We start from the raw sequence: 25569 nt of genomic DNA on the forward strand, positions 1-25569 counted from the left end.
TTTTTTATTGGTCTTATGAAGTATTCTAATTTGTTGAGATAGTGAATTGGTGGGTTTTTGTTAAATGTGAACCAAAATCATCACAATTAAAAGAACCAAAGACTTAAACTACTTCAGTCTGTGTGTATTGAATTTATTTAATACACGAGTTTCACAATTTGAGTTGAATTACTGAAATAAATGAACTTTTCCACGACATTCTAATTTATTGAGATGCACCTGTATATATTAATTTAAATGAATATTTTATTACATATTTAAATTTTTTTAATTTAGCATTTTTTTGGTCATAATGATAATAAGGGATTTAATTTAGTTAGATGTCTGCACAGATGACAGTCGCTCACAGGAGGCTCCTCATCTACTGAGAGAGACAAACAGGAAGCATGTGACACAGCTGGCAGGATGTATGTTTATGGCCTAATGCCCTCTGCGTGATACCAGCAGCTTCACACACTATGTGTGTGAACTAGTGCTGTTAACAGCATCCGCGGCTGACAGCAGAAGTCAGCTGCCTGTTGAGAACACATTAGTGTGTTTATATGTGAAGACAGAGGCTGTGTGTGACAGTTTGTTTAAGATGATGACAAACAGAAGTAGAGAGGAAAGAGGTCAGCTTTGCACAGGCATTAGAAAACTCATAATTCATCCCAAAGGAAAATAAACAAGAAGTTATATTTTTATATTATCTATCTATCTAGCTATCTATCTATAATTATTTGCATTGTGACATAATTATTTTGACAGTTAAGAACATTTCACCCCCAAATTTGTATTATGGTAAATGAATGAATGAATTATTTATTTCAAGTAACTTTTTAATGGTTTTAATTTTAATTTCCATGTCAGTTAACTATAATAACTCTTATTACAGTAATGAGAATAAATACAAATTGTTAATTGTCATGAAAGCAATGCCACAATGCAATAAACATTAAAGGTTTTAAAGGTTTAATTTTCTCTAAAAAAAAATATATATATATATATATATATATATATATATATATATATATATATATAATATTTTATTTTCCTATAATTTTGGGATGAAATTGTAAGTGTCATGCATGGTGGGTTTTTTATATTTAGTGAACTTTCTTTTCTTTTTGTTTTTTTGTTTATAATAATAAATAAAGGTTCCTTATTGGCATTGATGATTCAATGAATAACCTCCATGAAACTGCACAAAAGCTATATATATATATATATATATAATATTTTATTTTCCTATAATTTTGGGATGAAATTGTAAGTGTCATGCATGGTGGGTTTTTTATATTTAGTGAACTTTCTTTTCTTTTTTTGTTTTTGTTTATAATAATAAATAAAGGTTCCTTATTGGCATTGATGATTCAATGAATAACCTCCATGAAACCTTTCCATTGCACAAAAGGTTCTTTATAGTGAAAAAAAAAGGTTAATTAGATTTTTTTTTTAATGTTCTTCATACTAAGAAAAAAGGTCTTGGGTTCTGAAAACCCCTATGTAACCTTTATTTTTAAGAGCGCATGTCTGCTCTACAGCATAAGCTTTTTCCTGCATGGTCAAAAATTAACAAGCAGCATCCGTTACAGGTGTCAAGTGCTTAGCACTCCAGCGCTCTTAAAACAGGTCCCTGTGTGAGCGCTAGCAGGCTCATGTGTCTGCATTACTGTGGGACGGTGCTTCAGCGCTGTCGAGGAGAGGTTAGCCACAAAGACTCTGTTGAGTAAGCAGCACACACGATCATCACACACACAGATGGACGGCCTCATTCACAGGAGATTAGTGGCCACAACATCACACACACCTCTGGCTAGAACTCTCAAAGCCTCTGAAAGAGCACCACCAGAGGGGGAAGACTTCAGACAGGAAGGGGAGGATGAGGAGGAGAGGAAGAGGGCGGGAAGGAAGTGAAGATATCTGTATTTCACATCTTTGGACAGATTTGTCTCATGCTCGTCTCAGCTGGTAGAACTCAACATGACTTGTTGAGAAAAAACATAAGGCCTTATAGGCGCACTAACTTATGTTTAGGTTTTCACTGCTTGACCCAACTTAGACATATACAGTGTTGGGTGTAATGCATTTTTAATTAATAATGATAATTTAATTACTTTTCCCATGAAAAAAAGTAAAGTGATTATTCTTATTTTTTCTGTAATTTAATTATAGTTCTGCAATAAAATTTATTTCTATATTCAGTTTTCATTTTAATTAAATATTTTGTTATTTTGTTATGTGCTTTTGTCATTTTTATTAGTTTTTTAGTTTGAGTAAATATTATTATTAGAATTATTATTCAGTTAGTTGCCAAGGCATAATTTCTCATTTTTGTTTATGCTTTTTAAATTAAAGTTCATTCTTTTCATCTAATATTTTTTATTTTATTTAGTTTTATTTTATTTCAGTTAACAAAAATGATTCTGACAAAATCAAATGTTTTCTATTTAACATTGCTATAGCAGAAATACTCTGCTCACATATACATCTTTTCTCATTAATTTATTGTGTACATCATTTTAGAAATTTTTCAAATTACACTTTAAAAAAAAATTCCATTTTGATCCATATAGATTTTCCACAGGTGTTTTCACCGTATTTTAAATTACAAATTGCTACACGTCCGAAAACTTAACAGAAAATATTGTGGCAGAAAATGATGAGTACCTTTTCTGTTTTTATATGGATACTTCCTTACTCTTTAAGTTTTTTTACAGTGGAAAAATTACTTTAAAAGGATGGTTCTGTCAAAAATGAAAATTCTGTTATCATTTACTCTCCTTCATATTACTCCAACATGAATTTCTTCCATCTGTGGAACAAAACTAGATGTTTTGCAGAATATTTAGATCACTATTTTTAGTACAGTGAAAGCCAATGAGGTTGTTAAGCTCCACAAGATGCATAACAGTACTTACATGAATTACATGTGCATTGCATGTCTTCTGATACCATACTTGACATATTTCAGTATAATTAACCACAAATATGATTCGAGCTCCAATAAAAATTTCAATTTAAGTATGTTCCTCACAATTTCCTCATTCAGTTTCTTCCACACAAGAAAGAAAGTCACACGGAACGACACGAGGCTGAGTAAACGATGACAGAATTTCCCTCTAAGCTAAAGAGAGTTGTAGTTACAGACTGCCGTTTCAGAGGCAGATTTCCTGCTCTGTTAGATTCTGTTGACGATCAGATAACAGAGCGAAAGTCCCAATCTGGGAATTCTCCCTCTAAATCTTCAGTTTCTTTACTCATTTCTCTCTGTCTCAATTTCTTCCCTGAGTAAACTCTGCTAACCTTAAGAGACGTCTGGCAAGGAAACAAAACTTTGCTATTAGTTTTCCCTTAAAAGTTGTGTCTGGGTGAAGTGGAATAAGTTTACCCCCAGGGCTTGGCGAGGGTATATTACTCTCAGCTCTGAGAATGGTACCTTACAGACCACCGGTGTTGCCATGGGAATAATCCCAGCAGACAAAAGGGAGGGATCAGCAGGGGAAATCAATGCTGTCGGGCTTTGTGGTTGGCTGGCACAGAGATCAGTCATACGTACTCTGGGTCACCAGGTCAGAGGCACACGGCTTCAGAAAAGAGCGCAGACCATCTGAAAAGAGAAGAGAAGAAGGGAGGAGAGGAGGAAACATCTTCGTCTGTGTTAATGGAGGGATGAATTATCTTTGGAGTATTTAGAGGCACCATATACAAGTACAACAATAATTGGTTCCTGTAGTTTAAAAGACCAAACGCAGCTGGAGACGAGCCATTCAGTGTGTGTGTGTGTGTGTGTGTGTGTGTGTGTGTCAATCATGTGATGTGAGTTACATGACAGAATTCACATCATGTCCAGAAACCAGTACACACGATTGAAAAATTGCACTTTCTTTAAAAAACTAGTTTTTTTGTGTTTATTGTTGGTTTTTCCCTGTGCAAATGTCATGATAATTCCAGAGTATTTGTAAGCTTGCTCGCCAGTGGATCCTCTGCAGTGAATGGGTGCCGTCAGAATGAGAGTCCAAACAGCTGATTAAAACATCACAATAACCCACAAGCAATCCACACCACTCCAGTCCATCAATTAATATCTTGTGAAGCAAAAAGATGCGTGTTTGTAAGAAACAAATCCATCAAGGCATTTTAACTTTAAACTGTCACTTCTAGCCATAAGTCCATAATTCATTATAACCCTTCCATCTGAGAAAAAGTCCATTCACTGTTGTTCTCTCACATCAAAATCCACCAACATAGCTGTTTAGAACTGTTTTGGACTGTTTTTGCTTATAAAAAGTGTTTGATCTGTGCAGATTTCTCTCCTGATTCAGACTTTTTCACTCGAGAAAGCAATATTAAGGATAGAGGACTCATATTTTGGCCAGAAGCAAAGGTTTGAAGTTAAAAATGTCTTAATGAAGGATTAGTTCATTAAAAATGTACAGCTTTTTACTTCACAAGACATTAATTGATGGACTGGACTGGTGTGGATTATTGTAATGTTTTTATCAGCTGTTTGGACTCTCATTCTGATGGCACCCATTCACTGCAGAGTATCCATTGGTGAGAAAGTGATGTATTGCTACATTTCTCCAAATCTGTTCTGATGAACAAACAAACTCATCTACATCTTGGATGAGTACATTTTCAGCAAATATAATTTTTTTTTGCTGAACCATTCCTTTAAGGTATCATTCTCAAACAGCAAAGAACGAGTTACATCCTAAAGTTTATATTTAGTGATTTAGTGATAGGAATTCATTTAAATCCATATGCAGAAGCATGAGAAATAACAGTGTTAACGGTTGCCTTAACAAGCAAAACTAATATGAGAAACCATTTATTTACTATCCTAATTGTTGTTTTTACATCCCATCCTCCAACAGCTGTTTCAAGAGGTACAATAAGGTTTTTCTGGATTCGCTACAGCTGCCAACACTTGAAACACATTATAACCAGAACGCTTCATTGGTTTGGGAGTTTTGCCACCCTGAGACCCCCAGCAAACACCATTCAGTGAAACCTGATCTGGGATTTCAGCCCATTTAAAGAAATACCGAAATGCTTTATTTGACTCATATGCATCTTTTGTCTCAAGTTGCATTTGGGACGTTTGTGTCATTAGGACCGTAAAGCCTTCTGAGGGTTTATTGTGGTGTCAAACACTGTAAATGCTGTTATTTCTGGCTCTCACTGAAAGAAAATGAAGCTGTAAAAAATACATGTAATCTTCTTTTATATGACGCATATGGTTTACACCGAACACGTGACCTCTACACAGTATTGTGTATAAAGTATGAGATCCATCCTACTAAAATACACACATACCAAAAAAAAAGAAATGTATCAAATGTGTGTGTGGGGGACGTTCATTCATCCATTTCCAGGAAAATTTGAGGCTTAAGAATATGAGTCTCAATGTTTGGAGGTTGAGCCGTTTAAATGATCAGACACTAAAATTCAGTTTCTGCTCCGCTCATATAGCCTAATGAATATTCAGAACAAAAACACAAACACACACAGCTGTCAAGCGTTCCCTTCATATCCACAATATCTTCCCCCTGCATTACAGCTAAAGAAACAAATATGATGCTTGCACTTGATAAAACACCTACATTAATTATTTCGTAAAGGCCTTTTTCTTATTTGCTCTGTGAAGTTTGACCTTTTTTAAAGTGGGAACACTTTTCTAATAGTTTCCAATATAATTAGAATTTGCTCCATGTAAACACTCCTTTCTTACTGGCGTGATCATGACATTGAAGTTGAACTTTATGCAGACATGGTCAAGCAAGTGATTTTATCACGCTAGTCTTATGTTAACTCAAAAAAAAATTTAATCTATAAGGTTTATGCTTTGCCCTGTTTACTTCATTGTAAGAGCCTTACTGTAAATACAATCTTTGCATATTTTTCTTCTACATGATTTTCTCTAATAATTGACACTATGCCAAAATATTAAGTTGAACTTGTATTGAAACCGAAACATCTCTCTGCTTCAGTCTGTACTGCTCTGGGAAGAACCAGAACGATCAGAGAGGAACAGTGCCACCTAGTGATGATTCATTCTCTCACACAACTATACAAATATGGTAATGAAAGGCCACTGAGCTATGAGATTAATATATCTGGCAACATCAATATATTATCATATTTGTATAAAACGTTGCTTTAAAACAGAAAATTTGGAATGACAAACAATACAGAAGCTCACTTTCTCAATCACACACTCATACAAATTACAGGTATAAAGTGTGTTAAGTTGTTTCCATCCAGGCACAAGTGTCAGTTCAAGTGTTTTGATATACTCAAGTTATATTTGTACTCCTTGGCAAGTGCTCATTGGCGAAGCTGGTTTTGTAGAAATGTTTGGACAGCGTGTTTGAATGGCAATTTAGAAAAGTGTTTAAAGTCTTTGGCGAGAAGAATTGATCCTGAAAAGCTCCTTTAGGTTTGTTATATTGCAGTTCATGATTAAATGTTCCTCAAGTCTCTCAGTGTATAAAAAAAAATTAAAAGCTAGAAAGCGTGAATTTTTTTTCTCTCCAAGAGATCCCGTTTTTAAAAGTACATCTTCACACTGACCTCCAACCTCAATACAGCAAGAACCATTTCCTCCAGAGGTGAAACGGCAGTTGTGATTGGTCGATGTTGACTGATTATTGTTGTTAGATATCCGAGTCTGGACAGTCTTCCTCAGTGCTGAGGAAGGGCGGACTTGTGTCTGTGGTGCCGTATGAATGGTGAATGCTCCATTCATCAGATTCAGATGATGCATCTGGGTTCAAAACTTTGGGAAGATACACCTAAAAAGGAGAGAGAGAGAGATTTTGGTAATCTCAAAGTCTATCAGGATTTTAAAAAAAATGTATGTAATATAAAAATGATAACTTGCCGATGCAGATGAGCTCTGTGAACCTCTATCTGCGTCTTCATCTTCCTCCTTAACCTGAATTATAGACAATTACAGTTATGCATTTAGCAGACGCTTTTATCCAAAGTTACTTAAAATAGAGGACCAAAAGCAATATTTCACAGAGCCAACAATATTTGAAATATACAATGCCAGGTTTATAAGAAAGCAAGATTAGGGGACAAGCTGAGCAGAGGAGAAATGTGTGTGTGTGTGTGTGTGTGAATGCATTAGTTTAAGGTTATGGGGTGGTTAAACTATAACCATTAAATTATGGTTAAATTACAACAATGCACTGTACATTTTGATACAACTTTGACACAGAACAAAGCAGCTTACCTTGTAGTTGTGTGGACTGAGGTATTTGAAGTGTCCGAAGCAGGTGTAACTTAAACAGATAAAGATGGTCACACAGAGAACCACTAAAGTGAACATTGACGTAGCAGCCTTGAAGCCTGTGGAGACACAAAATCAACATATCTCCACTATGTGACTCACATATATGAATACAACTGTCTGAGAAACACTGATTTAATTAGCCAGTTAGTGGACGTTACCTGTTCTGAGCACAGAGAAGAAATAAAGCCACATCAGGCATATGATTGGTGCAGCCAGCGCTTGATTGACAGCTCCCAGGTGAACTTGCCGATCGAGGCGGGCGGGCAGGTAAGCGAAGTACAGGTTGTGTTTGTCCACCAGGTGTTTCAGCAGCAGGTACAGCAAACCTGCACACACGGCCTGTGTGTTAATGTGATGCTACATACACTAATACTGTGTGTAAGGCCTTGAGGAAAGAAATCAGACCAAAGGGAACGATGACAGGACAGGTGATGCTGTATGCCATGATGACTGTGAACACGCACAGAGTCCATCCGTACATCGCTCCGTACTGAAACTCATACGCCTGATTCTACACAGAGAAACAAAGAACCAGAGACAAGAGATTACTTGTAAGAGTGTATCAGTAACACATTTTAGTAAATTCTATTCAAATCAGACATATTTTCAACCTGATGTCTATATAGCATGATAGAAATGTCAATGCTTAATTAAAATGAAAGCATAATAAATAAATTAAAATCTTTTTTATGCCATGTTGGTTAAAACGTAACAAGTTCTGAAGCAAAAATTCCAAATCCTTTTTGAAAGATCAAATGCCACAGACGGACCTGTTTAACATATTTCCTCTCAGCAGCCGAATGTGCGAGTGCCAGACGAACAATGTAGAGCAATAACCCTGGCAACCGCAGCAGCTCCATGCCAGAGCCTACCAGAGCCGCCGCGATCACGTAATTTACAAAGAACGCCCCCTGATCAGGTAAAAACACACACCTGAAACACACAGAGAAAAGAAGATGGAGAGTCACTGATATATTTAGGTGCATGTCACAAAATTATTCTGATTTGAGCAAATAAATCACCAGGATAAATACACAAGATACTCACTCAAACCTCAGCTTCCCCTCAGACTGCTTATCAAACAACCAGCGGAAAAACACGTCTAGACTGAGAGGAAAGAGAGCACATCTGTATCTGTATATATGCTCACTTTGGGAACATTTTAGACCCACTGTGCTCTAATCAAAAATACATTAATTAATGGTTTTAAATTATCACAGGTGGGTGGGTTTCCTAGGACCAAGTTAACAATGTTAACAACGTTAACGTAACCCACAATATGGCAGCACAATTTGGGGGGGGAAAATTGTGATTTATTTTTTTTATCAATTATGAAAAATAAACAAACATGCAAATAAATTAATTAATTAATTAATTTTTAAAAAATTGTGAATGCAATTTAAAATGTAATTTTTTTTCAAATCTCCAGGTTTTCTGTGATTGTTTGTAGGGCTGCATATTTTGGCCAAAAATGTTATGATTATATCTCTATATAATAATAGTGGTAGTAGTAATAACAACAACAATAATAATAATAACATATTCAAACAAAATAATAAATACTACTATTGTAATATTTTATTGTGAAATAAAAAAAAGTATATATTAATTATAATAACAACATTAAAACAAAATTAAAAATACAACATACTACTAATGTAATATTTGACTGTAAAACAAAAATTTGTATCTAATAATAACAATAATAATAATAAAAACATTGAAACAAAAATAATAAATGCTACTATTGTAATATTTTACTGCGAAATAAAAACATTGCATCTAATAATAATAACAATAATCATCATCATCATCAGCTCATACCTGGTGAGGCCCAGTGAGGGCAAAATCAACACCATGAAGATCAGGAAGATGTAGAGCTTGTACATCATGCTCATATTTTCGCTGGACCTTCACACGCACAGATAGAGGAGTATTATTAATGAGCTTGTTTGTGTGTGAGTGCGTGTATTTGAGTTTGATGGTCTACCTGGTCCAGTGGGCCTCTCCCAGTGTAGAGTAATACACTATGGTGGGCAACAGGGCCGAGAAGGTCCACAGCAGAATAGTGGGGAAGAACTGACTGATAACAGCACTCTGCAAACACACAACACACTGTCTTCACACCACTGCACTTCATGTGCTCACATCATTACACATGTTCAGTCACATACGTTCAGATAGTGAATGGGCTTGGTGACATTAAATTTGTCCATGGTGGTGATGATGATGGAGGGCGTTGTGAGGAAGAAGAGGAGGACAAAGAGTGCTACATTTAGCAGCAAAAAGCGTAGCCACCAACGCCACCCACGTATTGACAAATTCTCCCTGAAAAAGATGGAGAGGTTAATATTGTGAATATTGTTATAATCTTCTCTATAAACTCTAAATATAACAGATTCCATTCCAACAAGGTATAATGGTACATACCAGTAGATATTATATGGGTGAGGAGCGTAATTCACTTTCCATTCGTTCACCCTAAGTTCTGCGCTCTTAGAGGACGGCTGAGGCTCCCGGCCACACCCACACCTGATTCCCCCGCCCATTTCTTCTCCAGCCACACCCCTTGCCCCGCCTCCACACTCCAGAGCATTGAAATCTTTCAGAATACTGTGAGGAAAGACAAACGACACCGAGTGCAATGGTCAGGTTCCAGAATTAATAATTCCTTTCATTTTCTCCATAAGGAAATACATTTTTAACTAACTTCTAAACCTAAAAAAATCCAGACTAAGAAACAAGTTTTTCTTTGACTTATCACAACAGATTTCACCTTAGATTCTAGTAAAAACAATGTGGCTTATAAGGCAGTATAATTCTGCATAATTTTTATACATAGGCAGTTGAGTCTGAGCGTGAATCACTTACTAAGTGGCCATGTACTCATTTTGCAGAGAGACAAATGCCATGCCCAGAGGATGCAGTTCTTCACTCTGCTTCAGTTTATCTTCTTCCTCACGCAGAGCAGCCTCCTGTGAGCTGTAGAACTCTATGGCATCAACCTACAAATAAACACACACGTTATTTAGACGCCCAAAGCTTGAAAAGTCAAAGGCCATTGCTAACGGTGGTAGTACTTACCTCTTCACAGCCCTTACAGCAGCAGCAGCAGCAGCACAGGTGGCTGCATGGGCGCGGGTTGATGACCTCACGACGTCCCTGGCGCTGGAGTATCTTATTGTAATGTTGCAGGTTTTTTTCTGCCCGTTTTCTGTTACAAAATATTACAATAAAAATAACATATGACACATTTTTTTAATTTTTTTAACTTTTTTTAATTAAAAATGTTACTTGAAAAAAAAAAATTATAATTAACTGAAATAAAATATTTACATTTTTTTTCTTCTAATATTTAGTTTAACTTGATGCGCTGTCCTAAAATAACCAAGAAAAATCTTAAAAAGTAATAAATACTAAACATATTTAAAAAAAAAAAATTATAATACAAATTTTAATAATACAAATGACAAAACACAAAATAGAATTATTAAAACTCTTTTAAAAACTAATCTAAATGATTAATAAAGACTGTAATAGTATTTCAATAATACTGGATCATATAGGTCTGTGAGAGTATGTCTATAAGATCTATGGACAACTTCGAATAATATCGGATCAAATTGGCTTTCTTACCTGTTTCTGTTTAGGTCAATCAGTTTGGCAACATCATAACACAAGTTAACATCAGTCACTTGACAGGTAGGGTACGCCTCCCTGCAAACAAATATACAGCCAAGACACACTAAAACCTTTAAAGTAAAATATGTCATAATTTCTGTATTAGAGGCAGAAAGGCAGAAATGCAAAAGTAATTTGTTTCTGAACACATCTCCCATCTATCTTCCTTTGCTCATAAAAACAAGTAGTCCTGGAATTAAAACAGATTTCAGTTCCATTTGGGACCAAAATTACACCTCATAATTATCCAAATTAAGCATAATGGCTATTATTTAAGTATCATCTTTATCTGTAATGTTAATCAATTCCTGTGAATGACACGTAAATATATGCTGCCCAATAAGTCTTTGCGATCCCACTGTCCCACCCACACACTGTAAGCTGAGATCATGCCCTGCATGCTGAATGGAACAAATAACATGGGGATGGGAAGGAAAAGCTGTCTGGATATACGGCTAAAAATAAAGTGAACAGAATGAAATCTTGGAAAATCATTCCCACTTACATGAAGTGAGTTTTTATGCCCTCATTACTGGCTGCAGTGGGTACAGACCTCACAAACAGGGTGTTTCTGGCCTATGGAAAAATAAACTAGGGTCAGATCATGTATGTGTGAGAGAGAGAGAAAGAAACGGCAGGACGGCTTACTATCTCTCTCTTGGTTCCCTTCATTTTAGAGGTGTGTCGTCTCAGCAGGGCCACCGTGATCATGAGATACAGAACTGCAAATACTGTGTGCAGCCAAAGCAGCGCATCACTGCAAATACATCATATAAAATACAGTTCAAATGGACACACACTGATACATTCAGACATTTGTGCATAGATACTTACTGTACTTACCCCTTCTTAAGATTCCCTATGGTGGTTCTCCCGAAACTGTAGGGATCATTGCCTGGAACACAGAAATGAGTCAGACTTTTTCCCCATCAGAGATCAAAATCTCCAAAACTCTGTCATGATTACATTTCATATTTCAAATCATCAGGAAAATCGGACAACAACAGTATCACCAATCAAATCATGTTTAAAAAATATATGAATGTCTTCATATCAAAGTCACATCAACAAAATATTATACATTAATTATATTATACTACATCATATTATATTATTAGAAATTAATAAGTATATATTCAATAAATATTCAAACAATTATGCTGTATTATATATACACTTCCATTCAAAAATTTGTGATCAGTAAGATTTTTAATGTTTTTAAAGAAGTCTCTTATTTATAAGTCTCATTTTCATTTCAAAAAGGCTCGCCACATTTTATTCATTTTTCTATGTCAGTGTCTCTGGTATTAGTCAAGTCTCTGTTTTAGAGAAACAGTAAACAGTGAGGCAGCTCACTAGTTTATAACCAAGCTACTGTATGAAGGATTCTTGAGACCGCATTGAATTTTCCAGTGTGCATGTGTGTGTATGTGTGTGTGTTAGATACCCAGCAGGTCGCCAGATAGATTGACCGGTAGAATGATGGTGACGGACAACACACAGATGATCAAGAGCAGGATGACCAGGTGCTTCTGAAATGACAGATAATGTACTGCATCCACCCCACATTTCTCCTGGACCGAAGTCTCACTGCACACACACACACACACAAACCACACACACATCAGTTTCACATCTTAGTTCATATTAGGACTTTCCCATGCAAACTTCCCTATTTGAGCTCAGAAAAAAGTAACAATATTAACAGGTAAAAGCTGTCGAGTTGTAAACATGTAAAATGAATATGTAGCACCAAAACAGCACTTACTCCATATTGACGATAAAGTTGATCCAGGAGCAGCAACCCTACAGGAAATGAGGAAGATGTTGATGATGTCATGAATGATGTCCTAATGAGGATGACGATGAGGTCAGAACTCACCTTCTCATATTCGGGCTCCTCAACGGACATGGATGACGTCATTCTACTGTAACGCCGTTTAGTAGCATGTCTGAACCTGCAGCAACAAAAGACAGTGCTCTTCATCTCACCGTTTTCATCTTCTCTATTTAAAATGATTTTTTCCTAATTCAAAATATGATAAAAATATACAAATATTACACAAATAAAATAATTATAAATAAATATTATAAAAATAAATATAAAATATACATTTTATATTTTTAAATAACAATTTGGCTAGTTTAAAGCTGCAATTTTTTGTCTCACTAAAGACAATTTACAATAAATTATAACACTGTATGTTTCCATAGTGACTACTACAGTTTTCATCTCACATACCTTTCAGTCTCTGCGACAAGAGCGAGTCTCCCATGATCCCACAGTTTCCTTCTGATCAGAGTGAAGACTATTAGCAGCACCTGCAGGAAGATACACAGCACCGTACCAACCAATCAGATCACGCAACTCGAGCAGTTCAAGCCAATCGGATCCCAACTAACTGCTGAACTTACCACGAAGAGCAAGAAGTCGATCAGCAGAACAATGGGCACTCCTCCAAAATTCACCCCCTTCAGCACGGTGCTCTGTGTGGCACTGAAACAGCTGCTGTTGTCCACATGGGCTGTGCCATTATTCACCGACACGGAGAGGCGCTCCCACCACGCGGAGGCCATCTGGAGGACAAACAGATACAAACTGCACAATTTGACTTTTGCTGCTCCTGAAAAGATCTGCTTCGGTGACACATATGTCATCAGCATCCCAGATGACTATAGTTTTTGTTTGTTTGTTCATCTTTATTTATCCATGGAAATCAATTAAGAATTATTTTCTTATTTACAATGACGGCCTTTCAGGAGAAGAACATGATCCTGCACATGCCTGCCTACACACATTACATTCACATCACATCACATCACATCAAATAAAATGATTAAATAATAAAAAATAAATAAAACAAAATAATGAAAACAAATAAAATAATAACAATCAATTAAATTAAAATAATAATAAATATATTCATATTAAAATATAATAAAACAATAAAAACACAAGAAAATCAAATTACATAAAAATTAAGTAAATACAGCTATCTAAAACAGATACAGAAGTTGTTCAAAGCACTCATTACCAATGAAAAAAAAAGATGAAGGATGATAAAAGATAAAAGTAAAAGATGAAACAGAAATATATGCATCAATTTGTATTATTAAAAGCTTCTAGAAACATTTAGAAGAATACTTTATAGGCCTAGTGTGACAACGTTACAGGTTGGTATTGAAAATATGTTTAAGATTAGCTAGTGTTAGCCATATTTGATTCAAAGCATGAATCTTCAGCGTTGTGAATGGCATATCAGTGCAAGGATGTGAAATGTCACATGCACTTCAGTTCAAACTCTAGAGGGAGTCGTTTATAACTTTATTGCAAACAAAACACAATTACACAATAGCATAAATCACATGAATATGTTGCATCAGCACACAAAAAATTTTTGGGGATATTTATGAACATGATAGTGCCTTAAAATGCTTTATTACTTAAGATCCTAGATGATAGATTACTGGTGACTGTATTGATGTTAAATGTTTGAACATTATGCTTACATTCGATATAATCCATGGTACTAAATGCTATAAGAATGTGTTATTAAAGTAAGGCTCAAAATATAGCCACTAGCTCATGAAGTCATAATCTTTCCCACTCCTCCCACTGACTATGCCTTTGGGTGGGGTCTCCCATAGATCCTCTATTGCTTTCAGAGGATTTGTTTGTTTTTTTGGTCAGGTGACTCATGACATCTTTCTTACTTTGTCTTTTGATGCATTACAAAATATCAAAGAATAAAAAACGCATTTACTTGAGAAGAAAAAAAATACCCAAATTAAGTGAGTTTATGCTTTTTAAAAAAGAAAAATATCTGTCAGTGGGGTAAGAAAAATAATCCTGCATTCCCTTTGCTTTGGGTGGGGTCTCCCATAGATCCTCTATTGCTTTCAGAGGATTAGTTTTTTTTTTGGTCAGGTGACTCATGACATCTTTCTTACTTTGTCTTTTGATGCATTACAAAATATCAAAAAATAAAAAAACGCATTTACTTGAGAAGAAAAAAATACCCAAATTAAGTGAGTTTATGCTTTTTAAAAAAGAAAAATATCTGTCAGTGGGGTAAGAAAAATAATCCTGCATTCCCTTTTAATTGTTTTTTTCTCACCCCAATGACAGATATTTTCTCGTTTTAATCATAAACTCACTTAATTATGATACGTTTATCAGAAAATAAGACTGACATATCTTAAGAAATTGTGTTTCTCAGTTAAATGAATGCTGATTTAAGAAGGTTTAGATACTTGGACTGAAACATACGATAAAATTATTAAGTAAAAATATCATGTTTTGTAGACTGTTTCTGCCCTATGAACTCCCACAGAATGTGTCAAAAGAAAAACACTCAAGACACTCACCAGTGAGAAATTCTGGGTTTGCAATGTGTCTGAACAGACTGTGAAATCACATATATGTGAGCGCAGAACATATTTCAGCACAGCTTTTATTTAGAAACATCTCAGTAATTTCACATATTGTAAGGATGGTCGAAAAAACATTTTCTCTTTCTACTTCAGATTCATGATCTTGTCATAATGCATTAGATGACTTACATCATACTCTATCCCAGTTTAAGCAATATTTTGCATGACTGAAAACAACTTCTTCTTTATGTGGAAACGTATTATTGCCAAACTGACAGCTGGACCAGAACTGCCACAACTGTCGGTGGTTGAGAATAAAGCCACAATCGGGTAGCTAAACGGTTAACTAGCAGCTAAACTAAATGTCGTTAGACCCATGAGAGTATGTAAACACAGCTAAACTAACACTAAACTGACACATACACCGACACGCTGCCAGCGACGTCGTGACGATTCTGTATAACGCCTATTTCGTTATAAACCGAGACACTGAGTGGCGCTTTCTCGAGATTTACAAATAAAACATGTTATGAAACAAAAGCATACCTCGGTGGAATTTTTCTGCTTCTGGACTGTGCAGAACCGGTCGAGCTGTCCGCTGAGAGTAAACTAACTCAACTTTACACTGACTCACATCCGCACATGCGCAGATACACCGATCTCCGCCCAATGTACCAATACACACACCTTTTTTAAATTAATTATCATTGTATATAACATATATATATATATATATATATAAAGGCCCAAAATGACTTCGGGAATACAGAAAATAATAAGAATAAATTATTAAAAAATAAAATCAAACATAAATAATGTAGCTATAAAACTTATGTTAATTAATGTGTATTGTCCCTTTTAAATAAAATAAAAAACAAACAAACAAACAAACAAACAAAAAGTATGTTTTCCTTTCTCAAGCATAATGACTAGGCTGTATACCGGCCATTGCATTCTCTAATATGTTGTTCTTTCAGTCAATTTTTCAAACAACCATGACTTTGAGACAAAATAGAGTGGAATTACAAAATGTTTTAAAAAGTAGGCTAATATAGGCCCATAAAGAACAGGCAAAAGCACGCACGTCGATCTCAACTGGGTGCTCGACTGAGAAACAAGCGGATTTTTTTTTAAATGTATAAAGTCGGCAACACTAAAGCTCCAAAAGTATCAAAAAACTTATTTTATAAAAACTCGCATAGTGTATGTGACGTTTCGAGCACGCAGGCTCTTCATCAGACAAATGAACATCACTGATGTGCCAATCTTTATAGGCCTACCTCCAGGTGATCAACGTTCACATGACCGTACAATATTATCATGATAATAATAATACCAAAACAATGACATAACCAAGGAGAAAACCCAAGAAAATAAATAAATAAATGAACAAACAACAAAACAAAACATATAAAGCTATGCAAAATACAAAAATACAATTCTCAATGTATTATTCAATAACATTAATTGATGCCTGCCTACGTACATAAAAGCGTTTATTATATATAAATAGATATCTTATGTTTAAAGAAATGGACGAATATCAAAGTACGCTGTAATATAGGCCCATATCCGTAGATGGAGTGTGTGTAAGGCTGGGGAAGGCCCACGGGGACTTAAGGCAAAAATGCCACTAAATTGGACAAAAATGCCCCTGCATAAACAAATTAAATCTATTACGTCTGTTGCTTAAAAAGTGAATATGAATAGACAGTGTCGATTGCGGCGTTAAATTAAGATCTGCTCATGTTGCACCGTATTTCATTTTAGGCGTTTTTACAGCGTTGCGCATTTTAACCAATCACACACAATTCTGTTGAGCTTAGGAATGCGATGGCCAATCAGAGGCGTTCAGATGAGTCATCGCTCAAACTCATCAGTTTTGTTGAGTGCGCGCCCTTTGCTGACTGAATCCCGGACTCTCGCGAATTCTCTCATCATAAACAACAAAGCGCAGATGTCCTACAATGTAAGAAAGAGATTCATTTAACAGTCTATACAGCTTCAGTGATTATAACAGTTTTGTTTTTTGAGAGTGCTTAAACTGGCGATAGATCAATATGATAGTCACTTTGAATAACCGTAGAAAGGAAACGTTGTAAAATTATCCATTTCTAACGTTTTTATTAAATTGTAATCACGTTAAATACAAATTCAGTTTCATTAAACATTTTTTTAACCTACATGACACCCATGTCTGGTTCTTGCCTAAAAAGACGGGTTTATGGTGTTTAATACATTTGGCTGCTTTTAGCCTTACCCTGGAGTTGGTTCGCCCTCAGCTGCCCATAGCTATAAAGATAAATACTTTTTCCAAGTAAACTTTATGAAGATTCTGAGTTAAAAATTACCCTGTACATTTTTATTTCTTTATCCATTTAGTTGTAAAAAAAATATTAGAATAGGTTTACAGGAAAACACTATTTCAGTCTACTCTAATTCAACGTAGCCTATCTGTGTAATTATTTATTCAAATTTAGCAATTACAGTCAATTATTTTCAGTGCATAAAGGTGGCAATAAACAATGAATTGGTGCGAAACAACATGCAATAAGCTATGTGCAATGCAAAGTAAATGTATTATTTATCCAACCATGTTATTAGATTGCTTTCATGTGTCGAAAATAGGCAAAAATGTCCAAAAAGCGTCTTATTTAATTGGTGCATCCTCACATTTGGCTTAAATAGATTACCCCAACCCTGAGGGGGAGGAGAGCGAGATGAAGAGAGTCTGAGCCTTTACAGTGAATCCCATGTGATTGACAGGGCGGCTATATCCGTGCAATATCATCCCGCTCACGTTCTCATTGGCCTCTCCGTGGCCCTCCGCGTCTCCATCTGACTCACGAATTAACCCCCGCCGCGGCTGGAGAAGGGCGACAGGTTCCCTAATCAGCGGCTGATTGCGGCGCGGCGCTCGGGGAGAGAGCTGCGGTGATTGGGGGTATGGAGGCTTTGATTGTTTTCAGTCAGCCTGACAGCTGAGGAATACTGCCTCTAATCAGCGTAGTCAACATACTGGCATGAGTGGCAAATGAACAGTCAAGCACACGAGCCGGCGAGCGCACACAGCCTCGTTTAGATGTTGCGCATGGTTAGGCTACTGTAAATACACGAAATAGAGCGTGGAGCATTAATCCTACTTCTGTCTGTGCTGTGAGCGTTACAATTACTACTCAGACTGGAGATTATTCTAGAGAAACTTGTATTTAAACAATGGTCGAATTGTAATAGAGCGGTAACCGTTGGCCAGTTTTGTGCAGTGTTTACAACTCTTCCATGAACGTTTCTGCATTCACTTGTTTTTTTTAACCTTTGTGTGTGTGTGTGTGTGTGTTTACGATTGCTTAAACAGAATTTTGTGATTTTTGCCTAAAATATAAAAAAGAGCAATAAAAATTAAATTCCAAACAAAATAAAATGCATAAATAAATATCTTTTCCAAAAGTTTTTTTTTTTCATTTATTTATTTTTGTAAAAAAAAAAAAAAAAAAAAGTGGTTGCATATTATTTATAGTTAGCATAAGGTTTCATTTAGTTACATGAATATTATAGTAAAACTTTCAATAATTAAAATAATATATAATAATTATAAATAATATACATTTATTTTACATTTTAATTGTATTATTTTATTTAATTATATAATTTATTCATTATTAAGTCATTAATTGATTATTTTATATATTGTTTTCATTATAGATTCACATCAAAACTTGTTTGTTCATTAAAAGCTTGATTGTTTTCCCTGAGTTGGACACAGTGCTAAATAATATCAATACATATACATATAAATATATGATTTACATTCTGATAACAAGAACATTAAAGACATTCATGGAAAGCATGTCAACCACAAACATTATACAACTGCTTTTTTTGTTAAACGGGATTTCACTGACAAGAGAATTTAGCATAATTAAAAACAATCAATATTATTGATAACTCATAAATGTGGGGTTGATGTAAAAACATTTTTTATTGCTTAAATTCGGGATACTTGAGGTTCTCCTGAACTCTGGATGGTTGCTCTTAATCCGTATGATGAGCTTTTTGGAGCCGCTTACAGTCTGTTTTTGCTGCTTTTCCTCATTCATCTCCACTGGAGATCCAGAGGTCACTGAGGATCCGTATAAGGAATCTGCAGACACACTGACCTCATGGGGCAGATTTTCGATGGACAGGTGAAATGAGGAAAGAGTGCCTGTTGGGTAGGAATTTGAGAGTGACCCGTTTAATAAGTTCTCGATTGCAGAGTCAATAGTAAATGCGCTGTCTGGCCGGTCGAGTCCAGCTCTTCGCCGATCCACTCGTGAACTTCTATGGAACATCTGGTGAACTCCCGAACGCTTCTTTTGAATTCCTCTCTGGTGTTGTGCTCACTTTTAAATAGGATTATGTAATTTGTAATTATTGTAATTATGTATTTAGGCATGAAGTGGCAGATGAGAATTTCATATGCGGAGAAGAGCATCACCACCATCTGAACGTCAGATTTGTACCTGACCACATCAACCATGTTCACATAGATGGGTTCGAACACAACCCAACTGATAATACAGATCATCATGCTGATGCTGATGCACTTTTCTTCATAGCACTTGGGAAGCTTCCGTCCTAGGAAGACGAATCCAAAGCACACTAGAGCCAGAAGGCCGATGAAGGACCTGATCGCTGAGCTCTCAAAAACTTTGGGTGGTTCCAACCACAACCACAGACCGCAGATGATGCTTTGGATAATCACACAAACACCAATGATCCAGTAGAGCAGGAGGAGTTTTCTCATGACCCGTTTGACAGCGGATTCAGTCTGGAAGGCCAGCAGAACCTGACAAGGATGCAGGAGATGCACAGGGTTTGCACAATGTTTTACTGCTCAGCGGTTCCTTTTTTATTTGATTGCAGTGGGGGTTCTTTGGACATTTTTGACATTCATCTGTATCTGGAGAGGAATGAAAAGTTACATCTGTTAAATACCCTTCCATTATACTGCTGCTGAATCTTAATGATTGAGTTTACTCTAAAAGGAAACCAAATATCATAATTTACTCACCCTCATGTCATTCAAAACCAAACACTTTCAGTTCTCCTTCGACTTCTACTGTATTTTTTGGCCACACAATGTAAATCAATGGGAACCGAAAGTGTTTGGTTACCACACTCATCCAAATATCTTCTTTCGTGTTCCACAAAATAAATAAATAAACATGTTTGGAATGATATGAGGGTCAGTAAATGCTAACAGAATTTTTGGGTAATCTATTCCTACATAGAAATAAGAAATAGCAATTGCCTGGTTTATATTGTGTGTTTATATAAATGTAATATATATTTATATATTATAAATTTAAATATATATTTTATTTATATAATATTTCAGATTAAACAACATATTTGCAAAATCTATTGGTCCTAAAGGGATAATTCACCCAAAAATAAAAATTGTCATCATTTACTCACCCTCATGTCATTCCAAACCTGTATGACTTCCTTTCTTCTTTTTTTTTTTTTAATTCAATGTAACGAAAATCAATTAGAAACTTGATACTGTTTTGGACTTTTCATTATATGGACAAAAATATTCTTCGAAATATCTCCTTTTGTGCTCCGCATAAGAAAGGATGTTTGGAACAACATACAGGTGAGTAAATAATGACAGAAAGTTTCTTTTTGGGTGAACTACCCCTTTACTAAACCAGATTTCACACTTTCTTTGCAGTATGTGGTGTCAGACACTCACAGCGATATTTTCAACCCCATTTCTGTGTTTGTCATTCAGGAAAAACATCCGGTTATTCTTGATCATGTAACATGCCAAAGTCGTCACATTTTTGATACTTTCTGTGTTATTTCCATGTTCCGCTTCCCAAATGTTGATATCATAGCCGGTCTCTAAATCTCCAAACTTGCTGAATGAATATATCTCATTATCCATACTAAACATGGTTCTTGCAAAAGCACATTTAGCTGGAAAAGATGACAATATACTTCAGCTGTTGAATATTTATTATTTGGTTTAACATAGAATAACAGCAAATGACTTGCTTACCTCAAGAGCGTTGGATATCAAAGCCTCCACAGCAGGTTTTTCGAGAACAGATGTCTTTAACAGCGTTAGCGATGGACCTCACAGCCAGCCCTGCTAAACACTGAACCAGGGTATATAGCTTTCTTCAGGGTTTCTCTTATTTCTTTGGTGGTTCTGCTTTTGCTTAACCCTCCTCTGAGGAAGTGCTGCAGCATGGTGTTGTTTGGATGTGAATCAGGGTTTAGATCTAGTAGATTATCTAAATACCTTCCAAGAATTTTCCCCACTTCATTCAGGGGCTGGTTGTTTAGCACTTTGACTGATGTAGCCCAACGATCACTGGAAACGTCCAGATGCGTTGGGAGAGAGTTTCTCGAACAAACACGACGTGGTGAGGTTTGTCCTACGACACAATGACTTGAACTTTTGAGGCGCTCTCGATTTGTTTGATAGCTTCATTAAGTTTGCAATCTAAGCTTTCATCGTTGAGAAAATCAGGCAGCACAACACAGTACGACACAAATATTTGTTTAGAACTGGCAGGCGCCTCAAGTCGGTCTGCAACGTAGCGCCCGTTATCTCCGTCTGTGGTTATTATGCCAATACAGGTCCTGTTGTGGTGCCTCAAAATTTTGGTGATTGCTTGAGCCTGGTGGTCATCTTCTAGCACAGAACCCAATCTTACTGTTATGCATCTTCATTTTGTCAGTGTGTCTCAGACTTCTCTATTTTTCTGTTCACCTTCTCTACCTCTTCTCCCACAGTCCTCAACTCTCTCTCTCTCCTCACCTGTCCTCTCTGCCGACTGGGCTGAGCTTGAAGCTGTTGCTAAAATAGTCTGTTATGCATGCAATAATCTATTGTAGGCCTATACGTTGTTGGGTGCCTACCTGTACAGTATTAACTTTTTTTAAACTAAATTGATTTGATGTTTAAAAAAAAAAAAAACTAATGTAACTCATCCACATAATGACTCCGTGACCTCAAACTGTAATCACAGCAATTGTCCGTCAGTGTTGAGCTGCTGAGTCACTCCAACCAAAGACACAAAACATTGCTATTTGCATTTCATTTAAGCAATCTATTTAGTTTTATTCCGAGTGCATATTTAATGTTAGAACAGGTCAGTCAGGATATCTAAACGGATCAGTTCTGAGAGTTTTCTCTTACCTATTTAACAAAGGAAATATTTTACACAACTATAAAGAGGCACATTAGTGTTGCATAAAAGTTGAATAATCGTTGTAATCATTATGCGCTGCTATGATCTGAGTGCACTGCATTTAAGAGAAACACAAGTGATTTAATAAATGTTACTGTATGTAGACCTATTGTACCATTAGGAAAGTCAAGGTCAATGTATACCTTAAAAATCATTTTGTATAAAAGCATCTGCCAGTTGCTTAAATAGTAAATGTATTTATTGCATTTTGCTAATTTATTAAAGTAAATTGGGACACTCTGGAATGGGGGAACGTATACATAACATAATATGTACATGTATAAATAAACAAATAATACATGCTCCCTAATCAATTTCCTCTTTTTAGAACTTTTGCAAAACTTTACAAGGAGAACAATGGTTTAAAGTAATAAGGAAAAAGCGCAACGAATTGATTTCTATGATTTGGGGATCATTGGTTGTTGTGGAAATGACGCTATTACTATTACTCACCACTAGAGGGCGGCGCTGCATTTGTTTTTTTCAGCCCCCATCATATAAAAGTATGAGAAGCGCTCGTTGTTTATAATATCTCGGTAGATAATATTGCTGGAAGTCTTCTTATGTCATGTATATTTGGTATTTTTGCTATTTAATCATTCTTATTATTATTATCCTGTTGAAAAAAAACAGCATATGCTGGTTACACTCTAAAAAATGCTGGGTTAAATACAACCCAGTGCTGGGTAAAATAGGGACAAACCCAGCAATTGGGCTGTTTTGACCAAAACTCAATGTATTCACAGTTTATTACTTGCATTATTTAAGTTTGAAACTATGAGTTATAGGAGCCGTCTCATTCAGCATTATCCTTCGATGTGTATTTCAGTCAATGTTTTTAATGTTTATAACCCGTGACATTTTGACAGTTGCTCCATCAGAAACCTCCCCTCCCCTTGTGAATAACCTTTCCAGATTACCATACAATTATCATATCATTACCATCTCATTATCATACTGGAGCCAATGGAATTGGGTTTAAATTCCTTACGTTTGTTATTTCATTCTACACTACTGAATTTTCTAGTTTGTGTGAACCGTAATTTGGGCTGTTTTGTATATTTATATTTTAAAAAGCATGGATTTATAATGGACGTCTGTCCTGTCTAATGCCGCTTGATAATATCAGGGTCTGTGTGTCGTGTAAGGGCCATCCAAGTGTATTAAACACTTGCAGGTGGTCTGATATCTCTCCAGTAGTATAATTACTTCTCTGCGTGCACAGAAATCACCCGAAATCCCACTGTGACTGACCTAATCTGCAACTCTTTCCACAGAGGCCTGGATAAAGTGCATCTGCCTGTCTGTATTCAGCAAACATGACCGTCCCGTATCTTCCTCTCAAAGTGACCTGGGCTTCATCTCATATACATTAGATCATCCAAAGGGGTTCATTTTTCTCCATGCCTCTCTGTTCTCCATTACAATATTAAAGAGAGTCTTACTTAAGCTTCTCATGGGTGGCCGTGAACTGAAATTTTCCCCAAAGTGCTCCAATCCATCACAAGGACAACACTGGGCCGAGCATCCATGCATCATTTTAGAGAGGACGAGGGAGGGCTGTGGGTGTAACGGAGAGAGCGAGGCAGCGCCGGTGGGGTTTTCTTGCCAGTAGGGGGGTAGCAGAGCTGTGAGCTTTAGGATATCATAATCTAATGGCTGGTTTTAATTTGTCATAATAAATGAGAAACCCCTCTCCCCTGCAGAGGCTTTCTTTTGGGTTGTTAAAGGCCTTGTCTACATGCTGAGTGTGTCTGGCCACAAATGCAAAGCAATAGTATCCTTATGTATTGATTAGGATTATTGCAAACATCACTAATACTATTGCTATATTTGGGGTTAGGGATTTGAACCCAAAGAGTTAAACTTGCATTTAAGACATGAATGATGCTTCAAATTGTGTGGATTTTTGAGGAGAGGCATGTTATTAGGCAAGCTGAGTTTTAAATATATGAAAAATTGATTCTGTAGAGATATGTCATGCACTTGTGGTGTACTTCAAATCTTAAAAGTGTGTTTTTAAAAAACAGTACTTGCAGATAATATTAATAAACTAAAAGGACACTTAAGTGTGTTAATAGAAACTATTTTTCATGTTTAACATATTTAAAAATTATTTTAAAATGCGCAATTTGTAATAATGTCAAATTAAAACTTTTACTTTAGTCAATTTTAAAATACACTTTAAGGATGTTTTTAATGCTTTAAATAAGTACAATTATGTGTTGACTAAATACTAAATCACAAGTATACATTATTAATTTTATAGTTATATATTATTATATTAATATAATTACTTATAATTATAACGGTAGTGTGTTATTTCACACACACACACACATATATATATATATATACATATACATATATAATTAAACTTTTAATTTAAAAAATTAAATTCAAATTTAAAATAATGAAATTAAAATGTATATACATGATTTAAAAGAATATGAAGTGTGATGTGTATGTAATGTTCTCAGAAATGTAATTAAATTTATACTCTCCGTACCCACTGTATATATATATATATATATATATATATATATATATATATATATACATATATATATAAATATATATATATACATATATACATATACATATATAATTAAAATTAATTAAAAAATGTTAATTCAAATTTAAAATAATGAAATTAAAATGTATATACATGACATAGCCTACAAGTTTCAATAGAAACAAGTTTATATAGTTTACTATAAATGCCTGTTAGTAACACTTTATCCACATTACATATGTAATTATGAAATTTCATTCAAAACACTTACATTCTACTAATATATATACAGTATATATATATATATATCGCGATTAATCGCATCCAAAATAAAAGTTTATATATAATAAATAAATATATAATAAAATATAAATATAATAATAATATATACAATTTAATTACATTTCTGAGAACATTACATACACATCACACTTCATATTCTTTTAAAGTATATTATTTTCTTT

The 25569-nt window shown here is 35.3% G+C and overlaps 1 protein-coding gene and 1 long non-coding RNA gene across 5 annotated transcripts; both read right to left on the reverse strand.

Annotated features, from left to right (window-relative positions):
* Nucleotides 1–1109: 1109 nt before the first annotated feature.
* Nucleotides 1110–1396, reverse strand: LOC107584002 (uncharacterized). Its single transcript, XR_001609096.1, has 2 exons — nucleotides 1365–1396; nucleotides 1110–1170 (listed from the first exon to the last, which is right to left on the reverse strand). It is a non-coding gene; the product is annotated as an uncharacterized lncRNA (long non-coding RNA).
* Nucleotides 1397–6635: 5239 nt separating this feature from the next.
* On the reverse strand, nucleotides 6636–18030 carry tmem63a (transmembrane protein 63A). Of its 4 annotated transcripts, none has more exons than XM_016270340.1 (23): nucleotides 18014–18030; nucleotides 13382–13543; nucleotides 13209–13288; nucleotides 12849–12924; nucleotides 12735–12772; nucleotides 12414–12556; nucleotides 11810–11861; nucleotides 11615–11723; nucleotides 11472–11542; nucleotides 10922–11002; nucleotides 10370–10499; nucleotides 10157–10290; nucleotides 9716–9898; nucleotides 9460–9613; nucleotides 9276–9382; nucleotides 9110–9196; nucleotides 8333–8392; nucleotides 8056–8218; nucleotides 7691–7796; nucleotides 7444–7611; nucleotides 7226–7341; nucleotides 6869–6922; nucleotides 6636–6779 (listed from the first exon to the last, which is right to left on the reverse strand). In XM_016270340.1, the coding sequence occupies exons 2-23, from the start codon at nucleotides 13541–13543 to the stop codon at nucleotides 6642–6644; spliced, it is 2412 nt and encodes an 803-aa protein (XP_016125826.1). In that variant the 5' UTR covers nucleotides 18014–18030; the 3' UTR covers nucleotides 6636–6641. The 4 variants fall into 4 exon arrangements, with proteins under 4 accessions (XP_016125826.1, XP_016125822.1, XP_016125823.1 ...); XM_016270336.1 differs by lacking the exon at nucleotides 18014–18030 and adding an exon at nucleotides 17934–17949; XM_016270337.1 differs by lacking the exon at nucleotides 18014–18030 and adding an exon at nucleotides 15887–15983.
* Nucleotides 18031–25569: the final 7539 nt, after the last annotated feature.

The sequence above is a fragment of the Sinocyclocheilus grahami genome, unplaced genomic scaffold (assembly GCF_001515645.1).
Source record: "Sinocyclocheilus grahami isolate Dianchi unplaced genomic scaffold, SAMN03320097.WGS_v1.1 scaffold56.1, whole genome shotgun sequence".
Lineage (NCBI taxonomy): Eukaryota > Metazoa > Chordata > Actinopteri > Cypriniformes > Cyprinidae > Sinocyclocheilus > Sinocyclocheilus grahami.

Bases quoted from the DNA above. Each gene is read 5' to 3' on its own strand.
- tmem63a (XM_016270336.1), bottom strand. The intron at 9,197-9,275 runs GTAGACCATCAA...GTGCGTGTGAAG, and splicing joins GGAGAGGCCCACTGGACCAG to GTCCAGCGAAAATATGAGCA. The intron at 6,923-7,225 runs GTAAGCTGCTTT...TCTATAATTCAG, and splicing joins TCAGTCCACACAACTACAAG to GTTAAGGAGGAAGATGAAGA.